Below are 24,714 nucleotides of genomic sequence, written 5' to 3'. Positions count from 1 at the left end.
TGACTCCCCCCTCCCCCGCCCCGACCCCCTAACGCGCCGCTCCGGGTTGTGGCGCCAAGGAGGGAGGAGCGTCCCGCAAGGCGCGGCGCGGCGCGGAGGGGCGGGGCGGGGCGTGTCACGTGGGGGCGGGGCGCCGGTCACGTGACGCGGGCGGCCCGGAAAGATCCGAGGAGGAGCTGTGCCGCCGCCATTTTCCTGCGGCGCCCAGTGTGTGTCCCCCTGTCCCCGGGCGAGCGGAAGGCGCGAGGGGGAGGGGACGGCGGCTGGGGGAGGGGGGTGGGAGGAGGAGGAGGAGGAGGAGGAGGGGTCCCTCCTCGGGTGACAGGTCCGTCCCTGAGGGCGGAGCGGGGGCCGCCTGCGGCGCGGCGGGGTGAGGCAGCCGTGCAAGCTCCATCCCCCGGCTAGTCCTGCCGTCCTGTCCCGTCGCGGCCCCCGAGGAGGCAGCGGAGCCGCGCTCGCCGCCAGCGTCCACYATGTCCGGCCAAAGCCTCACCGACCGCATCACGGCGGCGCAGCACAGCGTGACCGGCTCGGCTGTCTCGAAGACCGTCTGCAAGGCCACGACCCACGAGGTCATGGGGCCCAAGAAGAAGCACCTGGACTGTGAGTACCTGCGTGGGTGCGTGGCGGGGAGGGGCGGCGGAGGCCGAGGCGCTCCCCCCGCCGAGGAGAGGGGCCGCCCGGCCGCTGCCGGGGTGCTGGAGGAGCACCGAGGAGCTGCCTCGCCTCCCCGCGGCCTCCCGGCGACGCGGAGCGCCCTGAGGCGAGGAGCCGCGTGTGCTTCAGCCTCGGGCGCTTCTCGTYTGGGGGGCAGCATTGGGGGGGGGGCAAGAGGCACTGGGGAGAGGCTGCTTAGTGGAGCCCCTCTCCAGAAGGGGCCTTGTCCAGCGCTTCCCTGCGCATCGGGTGTTGAGCGGCGTGAGCCTCTGAGCGAAGGCACTTGCCCCGTGTCCAGTCTTCGGAGAGGAAGAACCGCGGAGGCCGAGCGGAGGGGAATGGTCTGGGATTTCCTTATTAACTGAGCTCATCTGTCTTGGCTGCTAGGACAGCACTCCTCCGTTCTGTACAGGAGATGCTGAAGGTTCAGGAAGGAATAGCTGATTAGTAACCTTAATTCTCTACAGATAGTCTGCTAGAAAAGAAAAATGCTTCTTCATTGCTCTTGTAACTCTTCCACGTAGAAGAACATGTGAAATGWGTGCCTGAGGGACTAATCTCTCTTTCTAAGTATGTTAGTCTTATCCTTTCTAGTCTGTTTCCTTCCAATGGAAAAATGGGCATAGGAGGACTCCTTTAGACCTTCAGTATCTTAGGTTAACCTCCTGTATAGGGATCATCCACTTTTCAGCATCTATTAAAAATAGATCCAAGATGAGAAAGCTTTAAAAGGACTTCTCACAACCCCATTCTATCCAGGTGACTATGAAGAGAATGATAAGCACTCAAGTTCATGGTACTTTGTCTTCCACTAGGGTRTAAGTCACAGGACTAAGGATGTGCCTGTCTTGAATACCTGATTAGCTCACGTCTATTTATAATGATCCTTAATGAACTCCCCATTRACTTTTTCCCACCTATAAAGAAAGATAAAGGAGGGAGAACTGTAGATATGCCTTTTGTATGCGTGCTTTCTCCTTACCTCCCACCCACATCTGTGAGGAAAGGGCTTGGGTCTTCACATGTCTCCTTTTTTTTTTCTTATAAGTCCCTGTATGTCAAAATAACAAGACCAGATGATAGTACTTGGATTGCATGTACTGTAGTTATTCATTCTTTCCACCAAAACATGTCTGTCTTAMAGGTTTAAGAAATTCTTGATCTGTGAGTAACTGAAAGTGATATGATCCATTTTTTAGGCTAACCATACAACAGCTGCTTCAGTTTCTTCCTGATATTTCTTCTTTCATTTAATCTCTTACCTGAACAGTGAGTAGTAAATGATTATCTTTGATTTTCTTTTTGTGTCAGCCCTGGGTGTCAGAAGACTGAGGAGGACTTTAGATTGTAAATAACTTTAGTTTCATGTAGGGGAGGGCGGAAACTTGTTGTATGGCTTATGTATGAGGTGGTGCTACTAGATCTCAAACAACAGAAGGGATGCTTTCTGGAGAATCCTTTTTAAGACTCTTCCCATCTCTCGTTCCTCTTTCATGTGGAATAGCACAAAAATTACAGTTTGAGTAATAGGGCTTTTAGCATCTGAATTATTTCACCATATAAACCTTAGGGAAGGGAAGATCAAACTGACCAGGCACCTGCTCTTCTAACTCACATGTGTATATATAATGATATATTTATGACGTGGTTGCTAGGGGACATACTAACTGAGACTTATAGGATGTTATCATAGAAAGATGCTTAATACGCTTTGAACTTACTTTGAAAGCTTTTGGGTAGTTGCTGTATGAGAAAGCTATTTCTGTGTTTCCCTTTGTCTGCATTTAAGCCCATTCTCTACTGCAAGTGGGAGTCTTCTACTGTTATGGACTGTAAAAAGTCCCAGTTCAATGCCTTTTTCTCACAGAATTCATTTTTATTATTGGTCACTTTTTTTAATCAGTAAAAAGAGATCTAGGATAGATCAAGTTTTGTATGCTGTCCCTGCTAAGTTTGTTGGGAGTGTCTGTTCCTGACATCAGGAAATGACACACACTTTCATATTTTGAAAGTTTTCTTTGTTCATGCTGTTTATGGTTGTAAGTTTAAAAATAAATGCTTTTTTTTCTCCTTCAGAAGTTGTGACTCAAACCCCACCTCTGAGTAACTTGCACATATTTTCCTTTTGCAAACAATTTAAACCCTCTAACTAGTAGATAAGCCCTAAAAATTGACTTCTAACCATGAATTACTATTAATACACAAGTCTTTCATAGGCAACATGCTKCTTGAATATTTTTTCTAGTGTGTTTATGTTGATCATGACTGTTAAATATTACTTCATTCTGAAAAGCTGTGTTCTGGACAAGTAGATGAGCCAGATTTTGTGAGATTGTCCCACAATCAAGCCTTAGTTTCATAGGCTTTTCTGTGACAATGGCTTAATTTCTTGTTCATGTAGTATACATATTGCTGATACAGATCTCAGAATCTGTGACTGTCTTTTTACTGATATAAAGGCTTAAGCATCATGAACATATTAAGTAGCTCAGCCTCACATTATCTCAACTCATATGGTTAGAGGGCATCCAAAATAAGTATTCATGAGCATTCCTGTTTTAATTTATCTTACTCTTATCTATTTATGGAGTTCTAGAATTTAAGAGATCCCAATCCTGTATGTGTATATTCCCTCTGTATGCTCCTTAATTATCAAAGAATTTAGAAATAAAAAATCTTGATTTAGAATGAGAAAAAATATAATCTACTCTAAATTACATCCCTTCTCATCAATTATGAAGCTTTGTTGCTTGTTAAATTTAAGGGAGAAAGAATTAGAATTCTGTTTTACAAGTAGACTTGGCCTATGATAGGTGGCGGTCGCCTTGTGGTCATATCTTTACATTAGGCTATACTCTTTTCTCCTCTTCTGGAGTTCCAGTTTTATAGTTGGGACGAGGCTTCTGTTTGGTAGTCTAGGTACTGTTTTTGTAATCATGGTGATTTAGATTACTTGATTTTGCAGTAATCAGACATGATTAATGGTCTTGAAACTACGCAAAGCATCGTTCATGAAATTTCTTTTACAGAAAACCTAGTTTCACTAGGACTTTTTCCCATTTTTCACATCTCTGAGCAGTGACAGCTCAGAACTGCTTTGAAAAAAGTTTTGTATACTGAAGTTTTTACAACACTTTCTTTAATGTTTAATTTTTGTTACCTGAATTCAGTACTGTATAGCAGTGCAAAGAGCAAGCACTGGAGAATGTACGTAATGCTGGAAAACTTGTTATCAGATTTCACTTTTCACATAATTCTAGGTGGACAAACCACTGCTTGTGTGTGTAAGTAATATCAGAAAAAGCAGAAGGTAAATGAATAATGAGAAGGAGGAAGTTTCAGTAGGTCAGGTCAGTGGAGCTGAGTAGCATAAAAATCTTTGTGTACACGTGCATGCATGTGTTAAAAAGCTTTGATGTAAAACTTTTTTAGGGTTGGATTTCTTGAAGGAGTCTGGTATAGTAACCTTATCTAAGCTAGTGCCAAATGGAGTTRCGCTCTTTAAAGGAGAATGTGGATGGGTGGCTTGAGAGGAAGTTGCAATCCTGTAATTATCCATACTTACCAGGAAACCTCTCAATAGTTATGCTAGAGTGTAACTTCCTTCACTACTTATTGTGAGGAAAATCCGTATTTTTAAAGAAGGTAGTAAACCTGCCTTGTGCTGTGTAGATGTTTGTGAGAAACTAGTGTAAACTGAACTGCAGTTCATTTTTTCATTTAATAGTTCATGTCAGCTTTTTCAATTTTGTTTGTAGGCAAGATTAGTGCAAAAAAAAAAAATAATAATTAGACTTACTTTATGATATCCCTGTTGGGGACAGCTTCTGTTTTCAAGCAAGAGGGTAAACAGAGGAGTTYTTGGAGACTTGTCTTGAAGACAAAGACTTCTAATGCTTTTCCCTGTGTCCTATAACAGATTTGTAGTAAAGCTGGGGAATTCAGTGCCTCAAGTGCTAGTCTGACTTCTAATACTGAAACAAAACTGGGTTATTTCAATGATTCAGTAAGTTAACTCCTAGTGTCTTCAAGTGCTGCTGTGTTCTCCAGTAGATATAGATTGTCTTTGTTCCTTCTGTAGTATCGCAGTACTTTATCAACTTCGTGTTTTCTATTTGGCAAGTTTACCTGAAGTTTCTCTTGGTTTTTACTTCCCAGTTTATAGTTGATTTCTGGAGGCAACTCGTGGTCATATGTGCTTAGAACTGGCCTGTGTATCTKTAATTATTTCAAATATAGATAATTCCATTATTAAGATTTTCTTAAAGTACTCATCTTTTTTTCTGTATTCTCTCATGCTTCCTTTAGAATTTCTTTGTTAGCTAACTTTTCAAAACTTTATACTAGAATATTTTTCGAATATTCACTTGTACCTTTTAGTAGAGTACAAAAACTATCATACTCCTAGACTGCCAGAGGGCCAATTTTCTATCACAGCTGCTCATTTGCAGAAAGAATAGCCATTTAGTTCTGCAGCTGTTGTTTTATTTTCTTTAGCCTGCAGCAGTATTCTACTTCAGATGAAGTAAGAGGCAGGAACTAAGAAGGATAAGCTATAGGACACCTGCAATCAGCTTACTGTGAATCTTCATACTGCCATTGTTTTGCATCAGCTGCGGTTATTCAGCGGTCATATAACTTTGAGCTGTCGCTCTTACTATGATTTTTAATGGGGCAGCCATCTTTCACATCTCTTATAAAAGTGATGCTTAGTAAAGTGTAGTGGTTATCACATCTGCTTTACATGCTGAAGATGCTGGGTTCAAGCCCCAGTGGAACCAACACCAGGAAATCTTTGGGAGGTTGGACTAGATGATCTCCAGAGGTCCCTTCCAACCTTASTGATTCTCTSTGTATGTGTGTAGATGYTTTCAAAGGCATTCTTTTGCAGGCCAGACTGTGACCTAATGATCTATTTCAATCTTTAAGCTTCTAATTTTAAGGTCAGTTTTCAKTCTGTAGATGTGAGAGTTTTAAATTGTTCTTAGTCACTTAGTTCACAAAGTAACATTAGTTTGCGTAATAATACAAAAGATGTGATTTACCCAGTGTGGAGTTCAAAATTTCCCTTTTCTGTTTTGTGTACAGAGCCCTATGTAAAGTATTTGATAAGTAGACTATATTAGCAGGTGATGCTGATGGCATGTTGGGGAAGTTCACTTATAAAGTGTTGACATCTTGCTCTCCGTAGAAAGTACTGCATGCATTTTCTGAAGCAGGAATATGATTTGCATTTACTATTTCTAAGAAGGCTTGCCAGCCTCATAAYAAATTTGTTTCTCAATATCTTTAAAGTGTTTTCACCATTTGAAAGAGCAGTCGGTGCTTGAGTATTAAAAGGCCAAGATACTACTAGTCTGATACGTGCATTTGTATCTTGTGTAAAACCTGCAGGAGCTGTTTCTTAAATGCTTGAGAAGCAATCAAATACATATTATAAAAGACTTTGTTTAAAGTCTTGATGTCCTGTAGCRTACCGATCATTTCCAAATAGTTCCTAATATACATTTAAACCAATAATTTCAAATATGCTTTCTTACTTGAGAGTCTCTCGGCTAACTCTTTTTTTAGATGCAGCAGTGAAAACTTTGCTTTGTGCCAAATAATTGTTTATATATTCATCAGTATGAGAGCTTGACTCTTCAGATCTCCTAACAGCTAAAGTCTTAACCTTTCAAGGTAGTTGTAATTTGACTGTTACCTTGCACAGGTTGAGGTAGGAGAGAAATATTATTACAGACTGTATCTGCACTGGGTTAGAAATAAGTAAGAAATAACTAACCAGAAAGCTACAAGAAAGCAGAAAGAAATGATTGATGTTAATTACAAAATTGTTGAGTTTGGTGGTTTTTTTGCTCTGTCAGTTCTGTCCACTTTGAAGTATGATTCTGAGTCTGTTAGGTGTGAATTTGTTAATAACTGTTGTACTCTTAAATTCAAATGGRGCAGAAATACTGTTGCACTTGCATTTCACCTTTGGCTTCCTATTAGAGATATACCAATCAGCRTATAGTTCTTAAACCTCAAAATATTGTTAGCAAATTTGATGTTAACTTGTGGTACTCAAATCTATTAATGGCAMATCCAAGTTATGAGTGGTATATGGCCAATCAGATACTGAGGGTTGAGGAATGAGGAAATTGAAGTAAAACTGTGTTGTACTGTTTATCTGTGAAAATGACTTAAAGCTATGAAAAGACTAATTACTGAAATGCTCAATTGTGACTAAATCTCCCTATGATGTTTTGATAAAGAAGTTTTGTTAATGTGGTGCTTATCTGGATCATTTACAATATTAAACATGAGTAAATTAGTTTTTTTTAAAGTTTGATTTGAAAACAGAAGGTGCAAAATGACAAGATCATACCAAAAGTAACTTGAGATTTCAATTCTTAGCATGGAGCTAGAGGGAACAAGCCTGAAGTGGCACAAAAGCAGGATTAGGAACTTTGGCTGTCATCCATCGCAAAATCCTGTGGTTTTATTTGGATTCATGTCTTAACCTACCCAAGGTCTATAAAATAATTTAAAAATTATAGTAAGGTACATTTTGTGCTAATTCTGAGCACCCCTGCATAATTTTCTTCCATATCTGTTTTGATTTCATGAAGATCTCTCCACATCAGCTGCTCCTTTTCCCCTTTCCACTCATTCTCTTAAAAAAGACACTTCTGAAATCTTCACTTAATRTGTTTTTTTATTACTTCCTCCCAARCAGAGTCTTTGCAATGTAATTCTCATACGTTCTTAAAAGCCTTCATTCTAGTGGCAGTGAATCTTTTACCTATGAAGGAAGTGATAAGTTTTCACTGGTTGAAACTGCACCCTGGTATTCTATGTATTTACTCTAAATAAGATACTTGCAGTAGCATGTAGCCTTACTATTCCAGCTGCCAACTGTTCACTGCAATATGAACATGTGTCTGTTGTTTGTAACTTCTGTCAATTTTAATAGTTAATTTAATACAATTGAATGGAAAAGTATCAATACTCGARTATAATTTTTGTCACTTATTTCCTCTTGAAACACTTAATGTATAAAATGCTTTCTTCCTTCTCTGCCCCCCATTTAGCTTCTAAAAACAGGTTTTTATCAAGTCAGTTAAAAAGCAGCAATGAAATGTGTATCATTCCTCAGTTAGTTTAGCTCAAGAGAAAAAAAATCACTGGTATTCTGGTGCATAGTACCAGTTCCTAAAGTTACGGTGCTAAATTGTAATTCAGGATCCAGAATGAATGAAACTACACTCAGGTTTCAAACATAAGTAAATATATGTTTTAAATACTTAGTAGATTTACGGCACCTTTAACCTGGCAGTAAATCCACTTATAGAAACTCTAATGTTACTATAACCAAAAAGTTATAGACAATCTGCCAAATTAGAAGACTCAATGTTGTAGCGCTCAGACAAAAATGTATCTTCATGTTCTTTKACATCCTTAAGGGCTGCTTGTACCTTGCTTTTGAGGTGGATAAAGAGCAACTAATATGATGTGCGAATACTTCTGTACTTGTCCTTTGTATTTCAGGTGTGTGCTTTTTGTTTTAGGTGTAGGTTTGTTATGTATTATGCCCCCACCCTCCAAAAAAAAAAAAAAAAAAAAAGCTTATGTTCAGGAATCATGTCAGCGATTCAGCTGAACTTGTTGGAAGTGGTACTTAATTAATTTGATTGGTATCTGTATTTTTGCTGATAAGTGGGTCAGTATTTAATTGGAAATCGGGTCACACTTTAGTCTGAATTTGATTTACTCTCTTCTTCCACTTAGTACTGCCGCAATAGTTGCAGCCCTGATTGCAACCTACTTCAAACTTCATGAACTTTCCTGATCCACAGGTCTTTGTGCCTCCTTCGCCTGACTTTGTTTTTGGTGTGAAATGTTAAAAGTTGTTTCAACTCTTGTGGTTAAGCCACCATACTGTGAATAGCAATGTAATTTGATTGGGTTTAATAGTCTGTTTCTCTATTTGCCGGAAACCATTGATGCTCATAATTTAGCAAACACACTGTTATGACATGCTTAAGAAAAACCCCTTTCATTTAAAAATCAGTCTCTGTTAGGAATACTTACTCCACTTTGTTTAGCAGCTATATAGAGCTGTAGTTAACAAAACAGTTCTTCATTAATTTTTGAATTTATGTAAGGCTAGCTTAGCTTAATCTAATTTATAAAATGCAGTTGTTCTTTTCTTTGTCTTACCAGGGGTATTTGCATTTAATATTTGCATAATCTATTATCTCAGTTGGTAAATACCTGGATTTCATCCCTAAAATTTTGCTTACAAGTACTTTTTATTCATTATGAGCTACAAGTACTACTGCTCAAATCATAATATTGCGGTCAAACAAGACAAAATACTGTTCCAAAAAATACGCTTGCACTCTTCTTCGTTCTCTTGAGACAAAGTAAGTTTCTCTACTATAAAGAAATATATAAGAATTCTTAGGTATATTTTAATTTTAGATTAATTCTCAGGATGACAGTGCACGTGACTTCRCTTTCACTGATAAAGACATGCTCTAATCTCATTAACTATCTTCCATTCAGATTAGTGAATTGGAATTCATTTTTTGTAATTTTTTCTGCAGTATATTACTAATCTATTTTAAATTCAACAGCAGTTACTTCTCTCTGGAGTCTTTGCCTTTTAGTTGTAGATGTCACTGTGTAACATTGCAGAATTAAACCTAAAGTATCAAAAATCTATTTCAAGTGGATTCTAATCATGAGAATGAAAGAGAAGGCAATGGAAACAAAGTATGAGCACTTTTGCCCTATGTGTAGGCAAGAGTATGAAATGAGTAACTGAATGAAATGAGAAACTTTCAAGAGTATGAAATGCATAATAAACTGTTGCTTTTGATTGGCTCTCTTGATGGAAAAGCCCAAGATGCACAACACCTAGCTGCAAAGCATTTGAAAAACAGGGAAAAGCACATTATACTGTGTTTGGGGAGAAAACTGATGGTCTGAATATGGACTTCTGTTTAAAGTTTTTTAATTAGTTAATAGGGATCTAGCTCAAACATTCTTCCTGATCCAGTTAGAATTCTTTGCTGCAACAGTAGCAGCATTAAGTCTATCGAACAATTAGATTAAAATTCAACATAATTTTCTAGCAGCTTACTGACCTATTAAAAGTATGGAATATGTAAAGTTTGTTTTAATGCTCTAATTTGGAGTATGAGTGGATAAAATCCAGAGAAGCTCTCCTGTTAGTTCTTAGATACCGTGGAACATTGTGGTCCCTTGAACTTCCTGTGTTTGGAATTGCAGTGTTATGAGTTTGAAACTCTGACATTTCCAGATTTATTTTTGGTTTACAGACATTTATTTTATGAGGAGACTTTCTTCTGGATTGGTTCTCTCTAAATAGAATAGACCAGATCTGAGGAGATGCTTTCTTCCTTTCGTTAAAACTGTTAATGAGGAGCAATTGTAGACAGGAATGTGTGCAGCCCTTTGGGATGTAGTAAGACTGACACAAGATACTATAGTGCTTGTTTCTGCTCTCGTCTTTTGTTTACTGTAGAGGGTCTTTGTGACAGGGACATGTCTTAGTGCACAGCAAATACAGAAATTCCAGTCCAGAGGCCATGTGATGTGGAAGAGATCTTGCTGTTTACAGCTTCAGCTACTCATCTAGTTTCGATCTTAAAGGGTTTAAAGCTCCATGTTTGCTCCTTGTAAAAGTTTATGAAACTTGGCAACACCATTACTAAAGAAATGCTGATGAAAGATTCTTTTAAAATTGAGAGATGAGAAGAACTGATTTAGATATGATATTTATGTTATCATAACAGGGTAGGTTTCCCTTAACTTTTTTTAAAATTAGTAAAGCTTCATATATGATGCTAAAAAATGAAACCTTGTTTTCATCCTCTATGCCCAGTGAAGACTGCTTCTGCTTCACCCTAGCTTAAATCACAATACATTTTAAAACTGCTATTCTAAACAGCTTTGAGATGAGCTAGAAAGGATAGTTTTAATTTTTTAGCTGTTGTGCCCTTGTTAAAAAGGGTGCTGTTTAAATGTGCAGTGAAACTACTTGGATGAGCCCAGATGAGTTTTGTTTGCTCAGGGAGCTCCAAATATCTCATGGGAGATGRTAGTCTAAATTGAAGAGGGAAGTAAGGGCTAAATTAGGCAGGCATTTTCAACATTTCTAATTATAGCTTGGAGGATTTTAGCTGTTCTGTATTGACTGCCTTTCTCCATGGCAGAGCTGTGTGCTTGCAGTGCATGAGTGTCAGTTTAAACATTTTATGAAGATACCTATGTTTTGATGGGGGGAGTGATTAYTTCTTTTCTTTGATCTCCTCTGTTTTATCTAGTTTGTTACTGTTCGTGTCAAAACCTGGTCTTTGCCAAAAGTAAARATATGAACAGTACTGTCAATGAGAAACATCAGAGAAACGTAGTTCACTTCCTTTAGGTGCAAAATGTAGAATAGGTGCTATGAAGTTGGCGGGGCTTGTGTTAAAATGACTGCAAGAAGTACTTGAGATCTGAGTGTCTTTGAATTTTAGCTAGTAAAAAATAAATTGGTAGTAGTGACACTTTACCAGAACTAGAACGTAGCATAAGTCRCCAAATACGTTAGCACAGAAGGAACAGCTTAAAGTTTAACGTCAAACTTCTTTCTCTTATTCCTGCTGGGAATATTGAAAATAATTCCCTCTTAGGAATAGACAGAAGTTAGGTATAGATGGCTGATGTGTAGGTGTCCCTTCACGTGAAGAAACTCCTTATGGGATTTAGGGAAAAGAGCAGAGAATGGATGGAAAGCAACCTATTTCATAATTTATGTCTAGAATTCATTTTAGACTTTATTATCCTCTTAGTTGTCACACTGCATTGCAAAGTTGGCTACTTCTCTTTCAGTTTTTCAGTCTCACATGTAGTCTATAAAATGCATATTTGGACTGTTTTGTTGAATATTGGAGAGTACAAACCAGCCTGTTTGATCTGAGGTGCTAAACCAAAGTACCTGTCTGTGTAAACTTGTGCTAGCTTGTGTGATTTCCTACCAGGTACTTTGTAGGAGAAGGTTGGTGTTCAATTTTCATTAAATGGTAAATATTGGAAGTTTGTGTATCTACTCATTTGCATATGCAAATGAAGCCATTTGCCATGGCTTTTTTATTTTAAGAAAAAGATTGTGACATCATTTAAATTACTTTCTTCCTTGGTCTGTCAGCTGAGATTTGGTAATGAAAGCTTTGCAGCAAGTTCTGAACAAGTGTTTTTATTTTTCTTGTGCAAACCTGTGTTGTGAGTGGAGAGATTCACATGRTAAAATCTTGAGGGTTACTGGTTTATGATTGACCTGCTTCTTYTATAGAATCTACAGGATTTTTTTTCCTATTACTTATTAGCAATGCCACTAATCAGCAACATTGGGTTTTTTTTAATTATCTTATTTTTTTTCCCCTTTACTCCCTTTTTCCCCTTTTCCGTTGTTTGGCTAATTCTGTCATGACTTGCAAACTCTTAACAGCTACAGTTTTCATTGACTAGTTAACTTCTGTTTAGTCATCCCAACAGCAAGKAATGATCTGTCAGGGAGCTGTGGAAGCATGCTGCAGGTGCTTCCTAAGAGAGCTGCAAAATAATAGAAGTTTTCACACAAAATACGAAATATTGCTCATCTGCATGATGTGTGTAAGGCTTACTCGTGTCTGACTCCGGGCTGAAGCCTACAGTCTGAGGAGTTCTGCTCCAATGGGTGATAATCTTACTATTAAAAAGTAGCACTCTCTTGTAATAAATACTACAAGTAGTAATAATTTGATATGCRCTATACTGGAATGAACCCAAATTGCTTAAAGCAACTTTTGTRTTTCTATGACATTCAGCGAGCATGACTTGTTAATCATGCCATTTTACAGTATGGYTTAATTTCTTTGGTGTTAGGTGCACAGATTTCACTTTTTATAGGACACATGTATAGGAACTATATATATAGATAGATCGATCTTATAGTTCATATATAGGAACTTAGTATCTGCAGAATAAGTTCATTTGCAATATACAAGCCMTGGTCCTCTCTTCAGATTTTTACTCTCTCAGTAGTATGAGTTAATACAAACTTCTTGCAACAAAATTCTGCAGGGGCAAAAGGACCTAGCATAAATACTATTCCACTGAAAAGAAACGTGTCCTACCATGTATTTAAATATTTTTACAATTACAATGTACAACTTAAATTACATTGAATTTATTTTGCTATATAATTTYCAGTTTGCTGAGGCCATCAGTGTAGGACTACTCTGTATGCTGTAGGCTTTACAGAATCTGGGAGGTTCCACAGTAGATGATGTGCTTCGGCTCAAGTGCTTTCCAGAAACTGAAAAACCTTTGATGTAGAAAAGTTCATGGTCTGACCAAAACACTTTGCTGTAGGGAGGTGGATATATGTGTCTTCATCTGTAGTTTCTTTCAGTGCTGATGGAGGCAGGCTAATACAGCGGCATRACTCCTTTCACTCAAATGTGCCTTTCATTGCAACTTGCAGGAGTTCAGGTGAAATATGCTGTTGTTATTCTGAATCAGATACTATTTAGAAGAAAATGGAACCCTGAAATTCTGGTTTTAACATGGGAAGAGACTAACAGATATCCCAAACAACTTCACTAGAATGAGTAAGAYTTTTGAGCTTGAGGCATGGCATAAGTACTGAAGTAGCAAAACATCAGGTCTCACGACTCTTATTTTTTATCTTCATTTTGTCTGTTAAACTAAAAGATGCAGCCATGCTGTTCAAGAAGAGAAATATGAATTATCTATATGATTAGATCTTAAAAAAAGGAGAACTTTCTAGCCTGAAAATCTGTTTAATGAGGCATCATAGAAGGAAATCAGATTTGCATGCACATCCAGTGTTTTCTATTTTATCATGTTATGGAATGATGGTGCACCATTATGACAAGGGTTTTTTTTTGTGCTGAATCTTTTAGAATGAAGTGATGTGAATGTTAAATATCCAGAAGGCATCTATACTGTAACAGTGTGAAGACTTTATATATGTAGAAAATGCAAATATTTGAGTTTAGAAACTATGCTAGGGGTATTTGCTGGCACAATATGCTATGCATTGTCAGGCATGTTTTCCATTTTTTTTTTCTGTAATGCAGAATTAAGGAAGCCAAGGTGTTGCAAGGTGGCAGAGGAGGTACTTTAAATTTGAAAACTGTGTCCAAAAGAAGCTAATCTGGATTCCASATGGACCAGGTGGACTGCAGGACTAGATGGTCTGAAGAAAATCCATTTAACTTTATCCCAGATAGTGTCATCAACAGCTGTGGAACTTAGTGCTTCAAGTTGAGGCCAAATGTTCTGAACAGGATTCAGGCASACTAGATAATGAAGTAAAATTTAGTCATGTTAAAGACCTCTCTCCCTGAAGAGATACAACCTGCCTTGCTTCAAAACTACTATGGAGTTGTACTCAGTGAGGACTTTGTTCTGCAGCGTGTCTGCTGTTGACAAAACAGTTTCTCTGTTCCAATCGGTTATGCTACGGTCATGTTACTGTACCACTGAGAACAAGCCCTCGGGTAAGGGCATAGTGATTACTTCATGCTTTGCATGAAGTTGAGGAGGCATTGAAACGCGCTCTGGAAGGTTTGCTTGTTTCTAACAATTTCCATCACCAAAACTTGTTATTATATGAAGGTATGATAGGTTAAGGTTCTTTGCCACAGGAAGAAAGGGCTGTAACTGCCTACTGTAACCAAAAACTTAGAGTACACAGAAACAGGTGCTTTGGGCACCATCTTTGTCAGAGATAGACCATGGTGTGTGTGCTCTCTCGGCACGTAAGTGTAAAACCATAGGATGAGCTCCACGTATACAGACTATTTGCTTGAAGTAGTTCCCTGTTTTCATAGGAGATAAAAGAAGTGTTAAAGGTGTATAATTTTCAAAGTAATTAGTCTTTATCAAAGCAGAAATGCTTCCACGTAATGTAATTCCCTGTGCTTCCCTCCAACAACTGCATATAACTACCAACCCTGTATTATATAGGATACTTAAATATTTGTGTATCAAATTAGATGACTATCATTCGTAATCAAAGCCTGCCCAGTCAAAATAGCTCTTCTGACATCTGTCCTAATCTATTTCCAAAGAGTGCTGTTTGTGCAGAACCCACAGAGTATGTGCTTGCTTTCTAGCACATTAGAGCTTAAGAAGTGGATGCATCCCCCAATGCTTGCACTTAATGTTCTGAAATTGCTGACTTAATCTTGAACAAATAACTGTTCCTAATTTTACTTTTAATTGCGTTGTTCTAGAAACTAGCGTATTATCACTAAAAAGGAATATCTTCTCTCCCCCCTGTTTAAGTACACCACTGGGTTAAATACCCAGTTTGAAAGCACTGCATGTGCAAGGTGGTCATGCTAGTGTTTTTCATCTTGTAGTCGAAAATAACCTTTACAGTATGACTCATAGGCTTGTTATTAAGCTTGTTAGGATGAGATGAAGGGTCTAAGCTTACAGATATTTTTCAATGGGAGTAACATGCCAATGTGTGGGGAGTGACTAGTATTTATTTTGAAATAGCTTTCATGGTAAAATACTCTTAAAAGGTACTGTAGGAATTGAACATGGAGCAAAACCATCCTGTAGTTTAAGCAGGCCTTAAATATTTCTCAGCTTTAGGCTGGTGAGGCATTAGTTAACCTGAGGCTTGTTTAGAGAAAGAACTTAAACTCTTGCTTTGTAAGAGTAATACAGTATTGATMGGATCTTGAACTTTTTGCAAAGGTAACACTTTAGCAGAAGAAAAATGTTTGGYTATCTGAAAAGCTTTCATTGGAAATATTGCTTATGTTAGAGATTACTTAAGCAGGTAAGGGTTTTTTATTTTTGTGTTTTTGTTGACAACAAAGTTTGGTAGAAAACTGTGCATTATAGTCACCTATCACTCATGCGGATAGGTTCCCCCCCACACCTCAAAAATAAGTGTCATGTTTTTATACTAAAAAACAAGGTTGAATTTGATATTTTCTCTTTAGAGTTTTGTCGAGGTAGAATGTCATGTTGTCAATCACTTGCAAAGGAGCAAAACTGAGTGAAGAGTGTATATTCAGTTTGCCAAGTTGGACCATAATGTGTACAGATGTACAGATGCTTAATTTTGTCAAATTTTATATACGTATCTCAGATAAATAATACTGCACTTGAGAGAGATTCTAATCTAATTTTTGAGAGGTCTTCAGAATCGACCATTTTCTTCATATAATTTGAGTGTGTAGAGGGAGGGCAATATTACCACTTTAAAGTATGAAATGATTCAAAGTTAGACACACTCATCCTCAGCTGAAACGGTTTGAATGAGCTACAGACTCTCTGCTTTAGATATGTTTTAGGCTGATAGAAACCATCAAAATTAGTTGGGAATCATTGTTTCATATTCATGACCACTATAACTGTGGTGACAGACTCCTTTTACTGTGACTTTTGTAGCTTGTATTCGTTGAGCATGACTTCACTACATGTAAGAAGCTCACTATRTTTATAAAAGAATTGTCTGTGTGATAGAATTGTAATAAAGCAGTGTATTTTCGTACTGAAAAGAGCTTATAAGTCGCTCTATAAATTGGCATGCTAGTAAAGTTGTGCTGAAAAAAAACAATAATGGCAAAAATCCTTAGAGGAGGTGTAACTCACTCTGTCAAAACAGTTCTTTTCCAGAAATGCATGGAATCACTAATGGTTATTCATTTAAGAACTTTTAATTTTAAAGAAAGTGGGGGAGGTGAATTGTAGCTGAAATGACTCAAACATTAACAGGCCGTTTTGATTTAAGCTTCACAACAGTTAATTGTGACCAGATATTTATTAGTTATTCTTGCAAGAGGAAAGGGATATATTTTTTAGTAGGGAATGATGTTAAGGAATGTTTAATTTAGACAATCCTTCTCACTTCTGCATTTGATCATTTCCTACTCCATAGTGTGTTTTTGCCAGTTGTGAGGCCCTTCTGTGAGCTGTTTTGGTCTTGCAAGACTATGGAAAAAGTATCCAGTTCTTTCGTACTTGTATCAGTTTTCCTCTTTCCTGACAAATTAATATGGTTTGGAAAGCAATACACCAATGCTGGCATAAGGTAAGCAATGAAAGTGGGTGGTTGTTAGCAGATCGGGACAGGGATGAGACAGCCTGATTTTGTGTCGGTGAGCTGGCTCATGAAACCGTTGCGTGTGTATGAAGTCTGAGAGCAGGCATGAAAACTGCAAAGCTGAGCACCTTTCCAAACTTCATTGATTTCTGTGGCTGGATAGTGATTGGGRTGTGATAGATAGGCTGATCCTAGATTGTGAGGGGCTGTGAAAATAAAGTAGCTAGCGTTTGAAGCAATAAAAAGGGGAAATTAGTTGAGGGGAAAAAGAGAGAAGGGATAATCTAAGCTGTGGTTACCTGAGTAATTCTTCCAGCGGCAGAAGCAGTTACTGCCTCTAGTGGCTCATTCTTGCTTCCCCACTCATGATTCTCCTATTTCACCTGTTCATGTGATGTCCTAGCTTGGTTTTATGAACTTGTGTTGGTCTAAACACATACTAAAGTATGCAATGTATTAACTAAACTGGATCTTGATTCAAGTGTAAGCTATGGTTTGTATTAAACTTGCAGATCAGAAATCTGAGGGGAGTGAAGAAATGAGTTGGTTTGTAGCCAAGACCTAGGTGTCTGTTCAATCCAGAGCTTATTGGTCTTTTTCTTGTTTAAAAAGGAGAGGTAGAATTATAAATGTGATCAAAAYTAGTTGTTGCTGTTAACGGTACTGCAAGTAGATGGCATTATGAGAAACTTACTCCTCAGATGGATTCAAGACTCAACAACCTGTTGGTTTAGTCAAAGCTCAGCAGAGCTTAGAAAACCTCGTTAGTCTCATTGGACCAGTTTCAAGCAGCAGGCTGGAGCAGATGATTTTCAGAGGTTCTGCCCACTCTAAATTATTCTATGATTCTGTGATCCTAAGTATGTGTAATTACTTTCTTCATTGTGCTATTATATTTTGCTGGTTATTTTGCTGGTTAAACTTGAAAGGATACCAGTAACTTCTCTTGTCTGAAGACATAATGGGATGTTGTAGGGATGAATGAAACGACTTTTTTTTTTTTTCCTTCTCAAGGAGAAATGTATCTGATTAGACTAGCAGATAAGAGAAATGATAGTTGGATAGTAGTGTTGTTATATTCAGCCTCTAAACTATTACAACTTTTTGCCATGCTGGTGTGCTTACTCTTGTGTAACTGTGTCTGTAACTGTTTCTTGGGAAATAAGACAAACATGCTTTAAATTAGAGAATTATATCTATGATGTGTGGTTGAAGCTGTGGCAAAGTTTAGCCGTATTTTGATGTTAGCTTTGATAGTGCAGTGGCGGTATTCAGTAAGTTTAAAAGCAGAAAGTAGTATGGGRAACTATTCAGCTCCCTTTTAGGAAATTGGATATGAACACAATAGCTTAGCTGACGTTTGAAATTGTGGGGAAGGTTGAATAATTGTTACAAATCTYGGATCAGATTAGTAATTTGAAAGGTATTAAGAGGAACCATTTAAAAAAGTCAAGTTCTGTCTGGGGCTTACGTGTTTTGTGACCTATTCTTCATTTATCTTAAAACTTACTTTTATCCAGTTTCAGTGATGCTTTTGCTGATGGATGTAGTTCAAAACTAGTCTTGCTCAGAGAAGAGCTCGTTGGAGTAGCTATTTGGCTGAACCCATTTCTACTCTAGGTTTAGCCTGGGATTAACTTTTTCAGAAACTCTGTTTTACAGTTCTCAAGTATAAGTAGTAAAGATTAGTCAGAGTTGCCACAGGAGTACATTAGACTATCAGAGATACCTGAGGCAATACCGCTRTGTTCACAGGGTTATTGATAGAGACTGCAAGTGATCTTGAAGGATTGCAGTTAGAAAATGGTACAGTTATAGGTAAGAGAAAGAACGTGTTAGTTATCTTTCAATCAGATGAAAAGATAAGGTGGAACTTGTTGAAATGAAAATATAAGTTTTTGGCTGTAGAACAAGTTACTCTGTCATATTAAAGATGTCTTATGCCTTTTTATTCTCCTTGTCTAACGTAAGATAAAATCATATTCTTYGTTAAACATGGAAAGCTTTGAACAGAGAGGGTTGTCTTGGTTTTCTTCAACTCTTCCACAAATTAAGTATTTCTTTGAACTCCCTCTTGTAAATCAGTTTGGTACAAGTAGATTTGCTGAGAATAGAAAGAAAACTAGTTTCAGAACAAATGCTGTTTGTGGCATATTTTGTCTTAAACTACTAATGCAGATATTTTCTGGTAACTGCAAAATTAATTGAGTATTCGCTCAGTTCTAGAATACATATTGGTTATATAACATCCTTCTGGAAGATAAAATGTCACTTACCGGCTCAGATTGAAATATTTACCATTATTCTCTTTTCCTCTTTAGCTCACTTAAGTATGCTGCTCAGAGTTGCTTTGTTTTGGCACAGACTTTGCTTGCAAATGCAGTTACCAAATGTGTATCTTTGAGGAGGAAATCAGTCTCAAAATTGTCTGTGTTGCATGCTTGAATTCAGTTTCAAATCTATTTTGATTATTGTTTTTAGATKAATTGTTTGATTCCCTAATGAAAGCTACGTATTTGCATACAGAAACTTTTCTAATCCTTTCTCTCACATTTAAATAAGGATGTGTTCTACAGAAGACTTGGGAAATTGTTTAGAAATTTTACACACGCGTGCACACACACACACACACACACACACACACACCTATGTTTAAGAAATAAATTGGAATGTGTAGAACAAGATTTTAAAATAGCAGGGTTCACACTTGGCAAAATTGTTGTTCTGTCAAAATAGATCTTAAATCTAGATTTAAGATCTGTACTAGACCTTAGATGCCTAGTTAAGCATTTATTACTATTTGAATATTTCTGGTTTCCTGTGGTGCTTTTCTAAATGTCCAGAATCCTGTAATGGCATGGTTAAATCTTTTAGTGTTTGAGTATTGATTAAATAGTTTGTGTCAAATGTGATGTAAATATTTTCAGGGATTTTGCTAGAATTTATAACTCATTTAAATAGAACTGGGACATACTTGTGAAGTCATTTTAAGTTGAATTGTTCATTTTTATCTAAATCTTTTGGAAACTTTTTTAACGGGATAAAATTAAACTCCTGAGAAATATCTAAGCACGTGTTACCTTCATGAAAGGCTTGTCAAGGTGAGTGAACAAATAACCTGCATAATCCAAATTGTTATTGTCATCAACAGCTAGTTGAAAACCCGTATTCCTTGATGCTTTGCATTAGACATGGGACATCAAAGGGCTATCTAGACTTGCCTCCTATGCAAGATAGGAAGCTGATCTGTTATTGACATTGGAAGGATTCAGTGATGTGGGTTTTTTGAGAGGTTTACTAAAAGATTGTAACTAGAAAAAAAATTATCTAGTATAAGGAGGTTAGGTTAAAATTAGGTTAAAAAGAATGTTATGTTAAAAATCATATAAACCACTGTGTTAAAAAGGAATGTTTAGATCAGGAAGTGACAACATAAAAATCGACCATGAAGAAACTTGCTGCTACTGGAAAGTGTACATAAACTTAGTTTCTTCCTCAGTCAAGCTTTGCTGTCAAATGTTATGTGAATCTTGAAGAGGTACACTGAATCCTCTGTGCATTTTCCTTCAGTAACATCTGTTTTCACTGTTGTATGAACATCCTTCTGGAAAGGAARGATCTAGCAGATATGCATGCCTTGCCAAAACTTGCAACAGGAATATTTAAAATCAATAGGAGAGTATCGGTTGTCAGATGTGTTTTTTCTTTTCTTTCTTTCTTTTTCTTTTCCTTTTCTTTTTTCTTTTTTTTTTTTTTTTTCTAAACCCCTAACATTTGTTTAGAATTAGAAGTGAATTAAACTTTAAACACCAATAGTGCATGCTTTAACTGTATTAACACAAAAAATAGAGGAATTTTTTATTTCCTGGTGGCCAACTTCCTAACAGCATAAATCTGCTCGCTTCTGATTATTACCCAATTTGGGACAAATTTACAAACTTCTAATCTTCTGAAATATTTCACAATTTTGAAAATGTTGAGAGTAAAAGCTATTGCTGTTCTCTGTGCCATCATGTGGGAAACAGATTCATGTTGCTGCTTTTGAAATTGTAATTTATATTTTCTACCCCTTTGTAGTGCCCTACCTATAAAACTGTGTAATAGACTCTGTATAAAGCATTTGCATCTCATTTGAACACTAACCAGATGAGGGAACACTTCACGTTTCTCACTTTGTTCCAGTGATCATATACTCAGATAAAGTGAGAAATATGAACACAGAGAATAAGACCCTGTCACACTGGAAGGTGTTATGCTTTGGAAGTGAGAAGATACTAACTGAAATCTAGACAGCTAGAGAAGAGAATTCAATTTAAGTCATATAATGCTGTAGGTGCATGCTCTGCTATTTCACTTGTTAAATAGAAACACCAAGATTTTTTCCCCTCCCATATGTGACTTTTTTTTTTTTTTTTTTTAAGGATAATGAAATGCAAATGTCTTAGCTTTGAATGCTCTGTCTGCTAGAGAAATTTTTTCCCATACAAGGGGTGGGGGAGAAAGAATAACTTTTTTGATTCCAGAGCTTAACTAAACTCCATTAGTACAATCTTAGATGAAAGGCAGAAATATCGATTAAATAAGAGCTCTTGGGTAGAATTATTTTRAGTATAGACATTGTGTGTTCTACTATTAATGATTAGCCACAAACCTTTCCTCATGCAACTGGAATGCAAGATATCGGTGTGTTAACTGTTTGGTTTGAAAGCTAATCCATATGTTAAATACATTGTATTTATTGAACTCCTGTATGTTGACGTGATTTCGTAAGAATAATTACTGAACTTGTTCAAGAAATGTTTTACACTTCCTTTGTGTTTTTTTTCTTAAAAAAAAGCTTTTTAGCTGTAAATTTACAAATGAACTTGATCTGATGCATATGTGGCTTATAGTTTTGGATCYATCAATACATATTTAAATTCTAATATATCTTTGCTTTCATCCTGCTAAGAAAGAGGAAGTGTAAGGCAAATGAAAACTTCCTGATAACTTCAGAGTTTGGATAATTTCACTTTTCGTCCTCCTAGCATGTTGGAACTTCTGGCAGTTTGGTTTTCAAAATATTTGGATTCTAACTATTTTAAGAAGACTAGGATATTAAGAATTTTTATTGAAAGCCTTCATTTGCGAATTTATAAATACTTTTGTGGGGTTTTTTTTGCATATAATTTGAAAATAGTCGTATCTTTCATAGCATTTTCCTTGTCTGGTCACTGACGTTATCTGAGACAAAGCTACATGTACTGTGTTGGGGGGAGTGTAGTCTGTTCAGAATGAACCTTAAACTTTGACAATACCTTGTGGTAGGGCAAAGAATCTAACATGCACGTCTGTCCAAAGGTTATGGTAAAAGAAATTAGCTCTTTGTTTATTTTAATAGAGTGCATAACTTCATTTCAATAGTAAAATTTCAAAAAAAAAAAAAAAAAAAGATTGTATGTAGGACTTCTTATTTGGCATAGCTGTGTAAGTGTGTGTTTGTGGAAGATCACAGAATAAATAGGAACAAATTTGACAATTTGACATTCCTATTGGACTTAAAGCTGAATATATCCATATTCTGACTGTTTAGATAAGGTCAAGCTGTTGACATGGTGTACTTGATCATCACTAGAGTGTCTTTTACAGTAGTATTTTGCATGTTGATTTTTATGTTGATTTGGGAGAGATCAAGTGTTCGTATAATGTGGTGAAGGATTATTTCTGTGTGTATGCCTTGTATTGCTGGTATTTGTTCATTTCTGAATTTGAAATATGCATTAAGGGAAAYTTTGCCCCTTTATTGTTTCAGTGTCCATTTCCACATGAATCTTGCAGTAAGCTGCAATGTTGCATTTTGACACCACTTTGCAGCAGTGGGTGGTTGTCAAACACRGATCGAATCCTGTGAGGTCCATGAGAAGCTACTTGGGAGGGGAGAGACACAGATTTTTATAACAGTAGTACCTCCAATCGGACAAAATAGAAAATATACCACCAAGCAAAATCAACTGCTTCTTAACATACTGGGCGATTTCAGTGTGGAAATTGGATCTATTAAGCAAGAGCAATAGTAAACTGAACTGTTTGTCTTGGGGGGGGGGGGAACAAACCTCTGGAGACCACCTAGTCCAACCCCCCTCCTCAGGTAGGGTCACCTAGAGCACATTGCCCAGGACTATGTCCAAGTGGCTTTCTGAACCTCTCCAAGGATGGAGACTCCAGAACCTCTCTGGTTGTTCCCAGTGCTCAGTCRTACTCACAGAGGGGGACGACTTCTATTTTTGTCTTACGTAATTGTGTCAGCAAACAAACATGAATTTGGATTTAGTGAGCCATATGTGTGAAAAATAAGCACTTGACTTGAACAAAACAGTTYGGTACTTTCAGGCTTATTTTTGTATGCTGTTTGACCAAAACTTAATACATGCAGGACTGAAAGATTTTTCTTTGTATCTGAGGTTATATACAAACATGGAATTAATTAGCTGGGGTGTCATTTAACTTACTCTCCCACTTTGATTTTTATTGGAGAATAGACTGTGTTTCAGTACTGGCAGTGAGCGCTTATTGATGTTGAATGATCAATATTCCAATCACCTGCTTACTGGGTGGATACTGCTTAGTCTGTAGCATTCTAAGATTCTGTTCTCCCAGCATGTTAGAGGAGATAACCTATTATTTGTTCATTTTGGATAACATCTTTACTCTGATAAAAGATGAAAAACAACCATTATCCAGATGGGGATCTATAAGTTACTTGACATATTTTGGAGCACTTAGTGGTGTGGGACACACTTTGGCCTGGAAGAACTGATCGAGGAAATGTTTTCAGGTTGATACTGATGAACAGAAATATTGTTCCAGATGAGAGGTAGAGCTAAACCACTGGAAATGATCAGATGCTATACATACATAAAGTACAAAACTCTGGCTTTCTTTTCAGTCTACTTTTCCAGATACTGCGAATGATATAAACTAAAAGGTTTGCTTTCGAATTTTTTTTTCCGATCCAGACTTGCTTGTAAATTTACTGGGATTTAATRTTGGTAAGATTCTGCAAGGAAACATTCTTTAAAGCTATTTCAAGTTGCTTACTTTTCTTTGTTGGGAAACAAACAATAGTAGTTTTTCATAYCTTTGTTTTACAAGGATGCTTAGTGCAGAATGAGGGTCTGCTTGAGGAATTAGGTCACAGGCACGTGTTGAGCACACACGTTCTTTATAATTTGTGGGTGAGGCCTCTGTAATTATTTAGCCTACTACCTTGGGTTTGCCATGGCTCAAGAARTGTGTGATCACTCACCGTGGATTGGCTAATACAGTTACATCCTAAGTGTGGAGTAGATGCTATGCTTGAACGTCTTGATAGTAGCTGGTCTGTGTATATCTTATCTTATTATTTCTTTGATATGAATCTCTAATCCTGCTATGCTTTTCCTCTTCATACTTCTCTGACCTAATGACTATTGATTGTGTAATACTTAAAAACAATATATCATGTAGAGTTCTTTCTAGTAATGAAGTCTGAACATGTAGGTGTCTTGGTTGGGAGCACAGAATATATATATTTTTCACCTACAATATTTTACAGTACAATACTTAACAATTTGTGCTACTTCAGCAAATTTAAAGAATCACTTCAGTATGGGTGCAATTACACACATTCAGTGTTACAGGAAAATAWCACACTAAAATCATTCTTGCTTTTTAGTTGTCTTTGTTTTTAGAGCTTTTTCCAAGTGATTACATGAAAATCATTCTGACTGCTGCATGAAAATATGATACAGTATCTTCTATTTAAAAAACAAACTAGAAGTATTTTTTAAGAAAATCTTGTGATTTTGAAACCTCTACTGAAATTCAGTGTAGTATTTTAGTGTAGTTAAGCAAACTGGAATTCTTCAAAATCAAAGTCTTCTAAACTACTTAAGAAGTTCTAAGGC

At 37.2% G+C, this 24,714-nt stretch overlaps 1 protein-coding gene across 4 annotated transcripts in view; it reads left to right on the top strand.

Annotated features, from left to right (window-relative positions):
* The first annotated feature begins 294 nt into the window (after nt 1-294).
* The window catches only part of PICALM (phosphatidylinositol binding clathrin assembly protein), a 70,727-nt gene continuing 46,307 nt past the window's right edge, over nt 295-24,714 (top strand). For all 4 annotated transcript variants that reach the window (XM_085306249.1, XM_085306250.1, XM_085306248.1 and 1 more), the window contains exon 1: nt 295-603. In XM_085306249.1, coding sequence (XP_085162375.1) covers nt 474-603 — 130 coding nt within the window. In that variant the 5' untranslated portion in view covers nt 295-473. The remainder of the gene's footprint in view (nt 604-24,714) is intronic.

The sequence above is a fragment of the Rhea americana genome, unplaced genomic scaffold (assembly GCF_003343005.1).
Source record: "Rhea americana isolate MKP2758 unplaced genomic scaffold, rheAme1 scaffold_235, whole genome shotgun sequence".
Classification (NCBI taxonomy): Eukaryota; Metazoa; Chordata; class Aves; order Rheiformes; family Rheidae; genus Rhea; species Rhea americana.
Note: the sequence above shows the minus strand (reverse complement) of the source record. Positions and strands in the feature narration are given on the sequence as shown.